Source organism: Fundulus heteroclitus, chromosome 21 (assembly GCF_011125445.2).
Source record: "Fundulus heteroclitus isolate FHET01 chromosome 21, MU-UCD_Fhet_4.1, whole genome shotgun sequence".
Taxonomy (NCBI): Eukaryota; Metazoa; Chordata; class Actinopteri; order Cyprinodontiformes; family Fundulidae; genus Fundulus; species Fundulus heteroclitus.
In genome coordinates this window covers 20,950,991-20,963,147 of record NC_046381.1, presented here as the reverse complement: position 1 = coordinate 20,963,147, position 12,157 = coordinate 20,950,991, and the positions used below count along the sequence as shown (strand labels likewise).

At 37.9% G+C, this 12,157-nt stretch overlaps 1 protein-coding gene across 4 annotated transcripts in view; it reads left to right on the top strand.

The window, feature by feature from the left end:
* ctnnd2a (catenin (cadherin-associated protein), delta 2a) overlaps window positions 1-12,157 on the top strand; it is a 210,485-nt gene that overhangs the window by 118,772 nt on the left and 79,556 nt on the right. For all 4 annotated transcript variants that reach the window (XM_036124884.1, XM_036124881.1, XM_036124883.1 and 1 more), the window contains one exon: window positions 8,111-8,324. In XM_036124884.1, the coding sequence (XP_035980777.1) occupies window positions 8,111-8,324 (214 nt within the window). The remainder of the gene's footprint in view (window positions 1-8,110; window positions 8,325-12,157) is intronic.

The window sequence follows — 12,157 nt, the reverse complement described above, 5'->3', positions numbered from 1 at the left end:
GAGAAGTCCAAATAAAAAATCTTGCTGCTTCCATAAAGTTTAGATGAGACGCAGCAGTCAGTGGGCTACTAATTACAGCACTTGATTAATTACTCATCAGCAAGTTTAGACCACTGCTATACAAGCAGAAGTTCTGGCAGAGAACGTTGCATAAAAAAAGAGAACCATCTCAGACTCTGCAAACGTAGCAAGTCAAATGCTGGAACACCGACCAGAGAGACAGTTTAGCTCCGCTAATCAAATGATGTATCCCGGTATCACTGCAAACAGATTCCCTTTGTGGTATTATCGTCCTTCATAGTCATAGTTTTAAACAAGCAGTGTTTATGAATCCTTCACAATCCCAAGAACAGTTAACAGTGATCAGTAACAAGTCACCAGATTATTATTTTTTTCACAAATACACTCGATTTTACAGCACCTTAAATGCACAAGATGCCATTTGACCGTCTATCACACATTGCTGACTCTTTCAGAAAATGCTTGGCGGCACAGACACAACCTGGCAAGCCAGAATGACAATGTGTAGCCCTCTACGGTTTGGTTTTAGCCAATAACAGTATCAAAGGAAAATGTAAGCAGCAGGCGTCATGAGAAACCACAAGTTACGCTGGTCCAGGCGCGCTTCATTTGTGGATTCTGACAAAACGTGATGGCAGCAGCTGCGCTTGCGTCCTCCTGCACTTCCATGTTTATTTTGGTTTGGCTGTGGACTCGGCACCTTGCTTCTTGCTTTCGTCACAGCTGTATGTCCCGCCTTAAACCATAGTACTGTAATTTGATTGGCTCGAACCGTTTTAGTTTTGGTCCCGAGCGGTTGAGGCGGGACAAGATGGATTCTCGTGTGTTTGTGAACGCACAAATGGCGCGATAATTCAGCCTGCATATAAGTTTAGCACAGACGTGCTTTCTTTCTTCTTTTTATTGTCAAAATCATCACACACAATCAAGATCACGTATTGCTGGTGCATATCCATAGAAGAAAAACAACAGAAATAAAAATTTATACCAACAATGTTATGGCAACAGAAATGTAACTCTTGAATGAGACACCGCTCTACCCTATCATCCCCCATGTCTTAGAATCAATGAATTGTGATACATACATGTATGCATGTATGTAACAGTTTTAGTGTGCTTTTAATCCAGGGACATGTGTGATCTGCATATATAGAGAAACAGAACAACAGAACGGGAAAAAAGATGAGGGATAACTTTAATATCCGCAATGTACTTAGACTGATTTACTCTTACACATCAATATTCATTTGAATTAATATTTTGGGGTGAGGGATGGCTCATCGTGTAACTTTAAATGAACAGTAGAACTGGGATGTGATATAAATTTGACGCACAGAATTCATCAGAACTTGGTGCAGAAGGTAACCCAGCAATATAGATTTATTTAGGTGTAGTCAGGTAAGGGGGTTGTGCGTACATTTCAGTTTCTAATGTTTAAGTCCACCCAATTTCTGCAGGATTAGTTTAGTTGCTTTTTCCAACTCGTGTCCCTTCAGTTTAACTGCCTCTATCCAACATAGGAGATCCACTTTTGCCAGATTTGATTAAAGCTGTCCATCTACAGATTGAGCGAGTAGGTAATCTTTTCCACAAGGAACATATCATTTCCACCCATTCACTCATTTAGACATTCGCCAGCAATTTAATATTGACCCATGCAAGTATAGCAGGGGATGTAAGATTTGCTGCCTAATATGTTACCAACGGGGTTCTTAGTGACTGTGGGACCAACATTAACAATGTTTTGTGTTGTAGACTGATCCTTGATTTTTTTTGTCATGGTTATTCTCCCTCTGAGATGCGATCTTGCATTTAGCCAGGTTGCTGTTTAGAGGCTCATCCTTGTCATAGTGTATGTTGTGTGGACTTAGGCAGGGATTCAGTGTATGTTGTAACACAATATTTAGCTTACTCATAGTTTTTAATAGCCAGGTAAACAAACACAGTCTTGTTGTGGATTTGTTTTCACAACTGTAATCCTACATATTATGTATTTTACTATAAAAACTATTAAACCTGTTTCATCTTTAAAAAAAAAAAGACACAACAAAAAAAGACAGTTTATGATTTAATACTTGTTTTTCTTTCAGCTGTGTTTTTTTAGGGTCTCCTTTAAGGATGCTACTTTTTGAAAAAAAATTTTTTTTTTTTTTTGCTTTATTTCTGTGTTTTTAATTTGTGTTTGTGCATTACATGTGTATTCTGTGCCGGTGACTCACAATGTCATTATGGTAACATTATGACATTCTCCAGCAGTCACTGGGCAAGAGGTGAGGTACATCATGGACCGGTCGCCAACCCATCATACACACGCTGCTTTGCATACTCTAGGGCCGGGCAACCAATGTTGCTTTATGATTATACTTTTTCATCTGTTTCTCATATTTTTCTAGTTTTTGTGTGTGTCCTGTCTGGCAATGTGGCAATAAGAATTGTTGTCTTAATGCCAAAAAGAGCCCAACAGATTTTACTTTCACAAGCGCAGCCTTACTGCTTACGCCATGGTGCTCCGCTTGATTTATATATGCAATACGCTTTATTATAATTTATGCAGGGAATATTTCAGGTTAAATAGTCACTGAAACAACAGTTGTTTGTTAAAAGAATAGGCATGAAAGATATTTGGGATAAAGCGTTGCTTCAGAGATTTATTAAAAGAAGAACATATTGAGATAAATATTGTACATCAATATTCAGCCTAAAAATATCTATATTTTATTATTATTAGATTATTTTTGGTCCATATTGCCCAGCCTTGGCATACATAAACTCACACCCAAGAGATACTGTGTTTCAGACTATATAAAAAATATGAAAGTATCCAGGTACTGTTGCAGAAAGACCTACTGTCACACTAGTATTTGCTTTTATATTTAATGTTCAATATCTGGAGACAGCAACTGGAAAAATAACACAGAATATCTCTGATGATGAAAATAACTTTGAATAATTTAAGCATTCTTCTTCTTTTTTTTACTACCTACTGTCTCACCCAAGAGATTAAACAAAACTGAAGGCATAAAAATCCAGGTTTCTTCTTTGTCCCTTTTGATGCAATGCAACAGTTAATTCATCCATGTTCGAACAAGTCACCTGGTGATAACAGCTCCCTGTCTTGGTGATTAGCACTACTCCCCTGTTGACTGGACCAAACACATGCTGTTTACACTCTTTGACTCCCTGTGGCTGAAAAAAAAAATCCCTGCTGTGGAGAAGTGATGTGGGAGGATTTAAAAATCAGCATAGGAAGAAAGCATAGAGGGTAGGCCACATGGGTTCTGCCATGGGCGGAAGGCATTATGTGTCGCACCATAGGGGGAAGGCTTTATGTGCAACGCCAGATTGCGCTCATTGTGCTTCCTACTGGGCTAAAGGCACTGACTGTTTAGTCCTCTCAGAGATTCACGGCATTATCATAAATTTACACTGATTGGCTTGTCTAATTCTCTCATTTTGTAAACGTTCGTGACTTTGTGTGTATATTGTACAGCTGTACATAAGAAATTCAGGTTCAGCAGGTATGTACATTAGGATTAAAAGAATACTTTGCCACCATTTACAGGTAGGACTCGGTTTACCCGGACTTAGGTGAACGATTTTTTTTTCCCAGGAGGATTTTATTCCAACCAGGCCCACGTCAAGAAAGTAGAGCTTTCTATCTGGAGGAATCTGAAGCCAAATGAACACAAACCATGAATATAGCCCCTTTTTATAACCATTTTAGACAATACATATGTCTCCTATCTCCAGTTTTCATCATCGTTCAGGAAATAGTCCGAGGTTGGAAGACCCCACTGTCTGCCATGTGCCCCAGGAAGTAACACATGTCCTTCCCCTCACCGTCAGACCTCTGCTCCTTGCTCGGACAAACATAACACTGTCCAAGGTCCAACGTGGGACCTCAAGATTTATTGTGTTGTGGCAAAAGGGTAATGTCTACAAGAAGTAGTTTGACATCTATTTTATGATTGGACAAAGACTCCCTGTCTCCTAGTTCAGGCTGAACGCGTGATGAATGATGTAAAAGATGAACAGATGCCACTCCATCATTAATGTAAACTGCAGACACCACAGGTCCCTGATGTGATTCAGTGTTAATAAGTCCCTCATCCAGCATACATCACTCACACTTCTCTGTCTTACACTACAGATGTGGGGAGAAAAAATCTTTTTTTTCCTCAGTGAGCTTGGGAGAGCAGAAAAAGCCCATTCCTTAACTGTTGCAGGATTTGTTAGGATCGTCCCTACAAGTGGACCTCTGTCACATACGTCTATCTAAGAGTTTTAACTTAAGCTAAGCAAGAGCACTGCAAAGAAACAATCGCCTGTCTTAATACTGGCCAGTGTAAAAGGATTTGTTTAAACATTCTTCCTTAGGTACCCTGAATCAAAGGTTCCTCTAGATCACATAAGTAGCCTTGAAATTCAAGAGTAAAATCTGCAAAATGTATCCTGTAACACTTTGAAAGCCATTGAAGTGAGGCAGCATCTGGTGTTAGACGGTCATGCTTTCTCACTTCTGCAAAAAGAAGAAACGCTGCATTTGCTATCTGCCACAGATCCGGCGCTACAGGGAGCGTCACGTCTGCAGAAAAGAATAAACTGTCAGCTGCTGAGCGTCTGACAGAATCCTTCAACATTTCTCGCCCTTTCTAAACTGTGATCCCATGCGCCATTTTTAAATGTTTCAAAATTGACTTAGTCTTTTTTTTTTTTTTTTCTATATCAGGGAAATGACACAACAGTAACAACAATAATTTAGGCTGGCTTTTGTAGTTTTAACTTGTTTAAGTTTATGATTTTATCATCAAATAGTTTTTTGTTGTTTGTTTTTTTTACTTTATTTGTTTTTTTTTGTTTTTTTTTTTTTTTGCTGACTAATAAACATGCAACAATATTACAGATGACACCAATCACAATTTTGCAGTGTTTGTAAAAAATTTAAATTAAAAAATGAAACCGCTGTCGTATCTGGGGGTTTAGAGTTTAAATGAACCGATCTTTCCCAAATTCTAAAATGTTTAAGTTTATGATTTTACTGTCAATTTTTTTTTTACTTCATTTTTTTTTTTTTGATGACTAATAAACATCCAACAGTAAAACAGATGACACCAATCACAATTACTAAGTAAAAAAATGATAAATCTCTGTCATACCTAGGGTTTTAGAGTTTAAATGAGCCGGTCTTTATCAAATTAAAAAAAGTATCTAATTCTAACTCAAAGCTTACGAAACTGTACACCATAGGTTCAACAGGAATAAAGCCAGAGTAGCACTTTGTGACAAATTTAATATACCCTTAAACCTGTGTTACATGCAAAATACACACTTGAGTTTACAGGCACAGTGCCCTGTTCTGTTGTTTCTTATCACCAGAGGTGGGTAGAGTAGCCAAAAATCGTACTCAAGTAAAAGTAGCACAACATAGTTTTACTCAAGTAAAAGTAAAACTAGCTAGCCAAGAAATTACTCAAGTAAGGGTAAAAAAGTATTCATTAAGAAGGCTACTCAAGTACTGAGTAACTAATAATAACAGCCGCTGATTTAATATATAAAAAGTATGTAATCTGACAGACAAAAATATTATTGCAAGATTATATGCAAATTCTGGTATAAGACGAAAATGAAAACTTACAAATAACAAATCGAGGGAAAAGAAACACTTTTCTAAAACAATATTCAACATTAAACTCGAAAGCAGCACTTGTATACACAGTATATCCAGTATGTTAGAACAGTGCAAAATATCCAAAGTATCCAAGTCCAATGACAATTTCTTCTATATATGGTATGTTCATTTGACCTCCAATTGGCTCAATGAGCTCAGCAGACAGAAAATAACATTAAAATAACAAATTTGTGTACAAATAAGAAGTCTCAATTTAAGCTTAACATAAATTCAGGTTCTTTGTCTCTTTGGTGCATTTTTGGTTAAAACAAGTATGTTTTTATTCATGAAGTTACTCGCATTAGGTAGAGTAGCCAGAATGTTTATTCAAGTAAGAGTAGCAATACCTGAGTCATGATATAACTCAAGTAAAAGTAAAAAGTACAGTGCAGTGAAACTACTCCTAAAAGTACATTTTGTTCAAAGAGTTACTCAAATAAATGTAAATGAGTAAATGTAACTAGTAACTAGTTACTACCCCCTTCTGCTTATCACAATAACTGTGTGCAAACTTGTCCATTAGCAAATGCAAAAATACATTTCGCCACAGGCACACAGTCATTACACACTATACTTTATTTCATTTTTTAATCTGAGATGTATCGGTATATTTTGAATAATCTCACCAAACCTGAAATCCTAGAAGATAAACAGTAATTACTATTTACCTCAACCATAGATTGTACGGTTTCGGATCTGGTTCTGGACAACTAAAAAAAATAGGTGAAGAAACAGAATAAACGGCAATATTTACATTCAGATCGTTAAAGAGAACAGAAAGTAGTTTAAAAGCAAAAAGAGAGAAATACCAAGTTAAAGCTCCCTTTTCTCCTCTCATCGGTGTAATTAAGTGTTGGTTTTGTCAACGCATAGCCATTAGCTGTCATGTTATGTTTAATTAGCCCACATTGCGTTGTTAATCTGATTGGTGAGAGTGGCAGATACTGGGGGCTAATCACACACCCACACACACCCACACCATCCTGCAGACAGCTCTGTAGACTAAGACTATTTACTTACAGGGATGTGCACACTTTTTAACTTCATCTTACTAAGAAGATCAAGCTCAGTTTCAATATTGTAGGATTGCAAATAGAATGTGAAGTGATTTTTTTTACATGGATATACAGTGTTGATTATTAATTCATTTTCTTTTAATTATTTTTGAACAGAGTTTAATATACATGTTCTAATGAAATTATGGTATATAATCTTGTCATATAGAGTGTATATTTTTGTATATATTCCCTTCCTAAAAAAGAGGAATGTGTCTGAAAACAAAAAGCATTCCTTCTTTATAGGCTGCAGCATATGTCGATGGTGCAAGGTGTGTGTTAAGGCCAATTATCATAAATATCTGGAAGAGTAGCAGGTTGTTAGTCTTAAAAATTTGGGTACAATCGTGAAAAGCAGACTTTTTTTCCCAGCTCTGTGCATACCGCCTTTACATATAAGTAGAGACAGCAGCCCTCCTTTGAGGAATTTGAGAAGCAATTATGCCAGTAAACACTCTTTAACAATGGTTAAGATCAGGGGTGTCCAAACCTTTTGTCATGGGGCCACAATGTTGAGTCGAAAGTGCTCAAAGGGCTAACAAATGTTGATTATAATCTTTTTTATCAATATTGCAAGAAAAGTTATTTTAATTTTTACCCAATAAACTAAACAGCCAATGTTTTAATGATAAGACAAGGAGAGTAGTCGGATTTCTGTATCTGCATCAACCACCTGAGCTGGCAAACCAAATTGATGCCTTTCTTGAGCTGTGGTCTGGGGCTGCACAAAATTAATCTGAGAGCCAGAAGTGGCCCCTGGGCCACACTTTGGACATCCCTGGTGTAGATCTTTTACTGAGAGTGTTCTCTCCTTTCATATAAAATCTTGGCACAGCATCTTTTCTGTTAATCATGGAAACAAACAGAAACGGGTGACCTATCAGGCCGGTAGAATTAATGACATAAAAATGCTCTCACTCCAGAAACCCTATCATCAGTCCATGCATAAGAAAGCTCCTCATGTCTATAAATACCCGTTTCATCCTCTTTAGTTACTGTTTTCACTGTTGACATCTGACATCAGACTTAAGATGTCATTAGCAAGGAAATAATGCTTCAAGAAGTCTTTAATTTTTAAAAAAGCAAATACTAAAATAATATTTCACATTCACCAAACGTCTTGAAAACATTGCTTTTTACATACTTTTTTCACAATGAATGGCTCTGTTTGTTTGTACATACTGTATGTGTATATTAGGGTTATGTAATTAACCTATTTATTTTAGTTATGCCCTTGGTGTGTCTTTTGTTGCTGAATGCTGGTTGAAAATTGACACTTTATGTATGGACAGTAAACTTATCTTCTCTTATCTGATGGCTGCGACCTATCATTGATTTCAACTGAATCTATGTGTTTAAATCTCAGATCCGTAGACAGGGAGGCATCCAGCTGCTGGTCGATCTTCTGGATCACAGGATGAGTGAAGTTCATCGGAGCGCCTGTGGAGCACTGAGGAACCTGGTCTATGGCAAAGCCAACGATGAGAACAAAGTAACCCTGAAGAACTGTGGGGGGATTCCAGCTTTAGTCCGTCTGCTCAGGAAGACCGGGGATGTGGAAATCAGAGAGCTTGTAACAGGTGCAGTGTTTTTGCAATTAACTTCTTCTTCACTTCCTGGCACTTGCGTTGGGTCTGTTCCTGCATGACAGTGGCCCTAGGAAAGGATATAATTGTTTATGTGTGTGTGTGTTTATTTCAACACATAGATATGTTCTTGTGATTCGTGGAATTGCTAAATATTCTTGGAAAGTTTGACCTTGCTGTCATTATTTTGAGTAACTTTAGCTGTCAGTTATGACTGCAGTTACAGCCTCCGAGTCAGGCAACAGTAAGTACCATGAAGGAATGGTAAAATAATGGGTAATAGTCTGATGCTTACAACCAAGCTCCAAACTCTCCAAATCCAAATCTCAGATGAAGGAAAAAAAAAAAAGAAGCCTAAGTCACAAAGACACCGCCCCACAGGACCAAGTGTGTTTCCAATATCATAATGGTAAAACCCCCAGAGCACCCTTACCTGTTCTTTCCTCTAAATGGTCAGCTCTTTTTTGGTGGGAGGAAAAAAAAGAGTAGTTTTTAAGACAGACATATATTACCAAGCAAAACACGTGTATTCTTTTTACAAATATAGTTCCATTGCTTGTGTATATTGTTTGCTTTATTTGCCATCGGCAGCAACTACTGTAATAACTTTACTATTTTCTCATGTGAAGTGAATTCCATTCACCTTTTAAAGAATCAACATGCTTTGGAAAAGTTCACCTCTTACGTAAATGAATCCAAGGTTGGATGCCAAACAACATTAACAATGAACCTGAGATGCATTTTCTAAACTTTTATAGTCTTCAAGCAAGAATGTGGACAAAGTAACAGCGATAGCAATGTCAGTGAACATTAATTCTCCTTTATTGTGCGGTATGTGTTGCCCCTTCTCTTAGTTATTTCATTGAGTTAATGTTCTTGAGGAGTTTCTTTTGGTTCTGTTTTACCCTTCAGTTTATTTTTTAAGTATTTATATTAGTTTCAGAAATATAACTTTGCCTTACTTAAATTCAACACTTTTCCAGCAAGTATGGTCTCTGACATTTCCTGGCCAATCATGTTTTAACCTTAAGGGCAAGGGAAAGTTATTCAGCTTCAGCACACACCCACACACATAAACTTTGAAACACAAAAACACATAAACTGATTGTAATGCTCCAAGAAATATGTACAAGAAAAGGGCGTATAGAGTAGATTTAAACACCCACACAGACATTGCATGACCTCAGATATTTCGATCTGTATATTTTCAGATTTTGTCAGCATATATTTTGTACTTTTTCCCCGAATTTATTTATATTGGAGTTGTTTTTTCCCCCCTTTCTGCCCAAAAGGCTAAAATTGTTTCTACAAATCCTAGTAAATATGTACATTCTTCTTTATAACGCACAAGCAAACAAGAACTCGGCATCACTAAAACGCCTGTTTTGCATGTCTGCCTTAAGCACCATCTGCACGGAGCCGAATACTGTACTCGCACAGAAAAGTTTGAGGGTAAAGATTAAGCAAGAGAGGCTGGCGTGTAATACCTATGCCACGCCACCGAGTGGAGTGGCAACAGTGCCGCAAAAGTAAACCAGGTAGAAAAAGGAAGAAGACCAGGGAGAAAACGACGAACACAGGAGACAAAAAAGAGCCGTTTGTGCAGACCGATGACAAGGTGGTCTTCACAAAGGCAGTAGAGGAGCAAAGTGCAGCAGTGTAAAATCCACAATTAATTGAATAGTGCTTGAAACATAATCACAACTTCGAAGCCCGCGTTTGTTGTTGTTTGTGCTAGCGCATGCGCGTTAAGGGAGAGGTGAGGTCAACGTTGGCTCGCATGTCCAAACATGCCAGTTTGTCACCAGTTATGCAGATAGTGGTATCCAGATGGTGGGCGGCTACAAACTTTCCCCCTCTGGGAGCAGGTTTCAAATATAGTCAGCTTCGTCTGGACAGGACCCTCTGACCAAGAAGTTTGCTGGATAGAGTCAAACCCGGAGCCTAACCCTGGGCTCGCACTGACTACGGTGCGGGTTACAGTCCTGGTCCAGTGCACTTCTCTTCAAACCCTCACTCACACTGCTCCTAGGGAAGCAGCGGCCAGCTGCGGCTCCAGCTGCCGAAACAGCACTCATGAGAACTGAAGTTCATGTGGTCCTTTCTGTTGCTGTCCCTTATAAATGACTAAAAGACAGCCATGGTTTTAATTTGTTTAGGGTAACACTTGTCTGTGTGCATAAATAACCCTATTTCATGCACCAATAGCTCCTCTGTCTCCTGGTGTTTCTGTTTTGCCGTTTTGTTTACACTAGTCAAGTTAGAGTAAGTAGGTGGGTTGATTTTATTCAGAAATCCAACCGGAACTTTCTACTGTCTAGCGGCAGACTTTTTCTATTTAGCTCGTGAATTTTTGGAGTTTGATCCCACTGCCGCTGCGGCGTCTGGCCAAACTTCTTTCTGGTGGGATTTTTTGCAGTGCTGCACGGTCTCGGTAATCGTAGACCCGCACCCACACCGTGGCTGATGTGAGTGTAGACACTGATTTGGTTTCCTTGTGGCGCCCACACCGTATTCAGTGTGAGCCCAGTGTAAGTTAGGTTTTGTACATACTATGTATTACAGGGGTGGTTCTTTTAAACCCTAAAAATGTATAATTCCTTGGCAATAAATATGCCAGTGCAGGTGCGGTAGGCAAAAAAATAAATAAATTGTGAGGATTTATGTTGAAGTGATATTTGAGGGAAAGAGTGTTATATGGATCAGCACTCCTGAATTTCTGACTTCTGATATTTACATAAACTGCTAATTTCTCTTTTTCTGCACTCAGTTTTCCCTTCTCTTTTCTTCACATTTCCTGCCATTGTCTACATTCACACGTATTCTATTGTGTATTTGCACTTCTATAACTATTGTTTCTCTTTGACTTATTTGCCACCTGACACCAGGCTTGACCTCAGATAAGAAACACATGTGTAGCTCAAAGACTAGGACATTTCTGAAGATAAAGAACAAACACAGTCAGTCAGTAAAGGCCAGTGATTCGGACGCCATAAATCCACACAAGACGTTCACACATTCACATGTAATACAAAGATAAAACTGGCTGAACTGGCAGCCGTCATCCTCAATTTGACCTTCAATCCCATTGTTTCCTCGGTGGGATAAAGCTCATCAAACACCGGCATGCAACCTCAAACGTCCATTGATGTGTCCTCCCGGGGGGTATTAATATATAAAATTTGCTATTTTGGAGTGAAGAAGTGGAAAATTAGGATATAGAGGAAGTGGAAAAATGTTTTTTTTTAAAACAGAATAATTTAAAGGGGAAAAAAAACATCAGAATCAAAACCAAATTTATTCGCCACGTTTGTGGGTACACGCATGGAATGTGATTTCCAACACTCGCACCATAAAACAAACAAACAGCGAATTACAATATATAACACAAACCCTCTACGATGAAAGGTAAGAACAGGAGCAGGACTTCGAAGAGAGGGGTGAAACATGTTGTAAAGTTTTAATTTTGTGAAGAACAAAACAAATAAAGCAATAGGGTACTTTGTTTTAAATAAGAATATTATTATTTACTGGTTGTTGAATAAAAAAAAAAGCATCAAATGTGACTTGTGTTTCATAAAGTAAGTTCTTACATGTGCTGGATTAAGAGGCAAGCCAAGCCAATATTTTATTATAAAGCACTTTGGTCAGTGCCTTATGTTTCTACAGTGCTGAGCAAAAGGAATGAATAAATAAACATTAAAAATCAGAACAAATAATAAAATAATTAAAAGTAGAAAACATTTTTACAATCGAATGCTGTTGCAAACATATCCACAACTTTTTCTCCTATTTGTCTGTCTTGGTTTTCGTACTCCTGTTTTTTT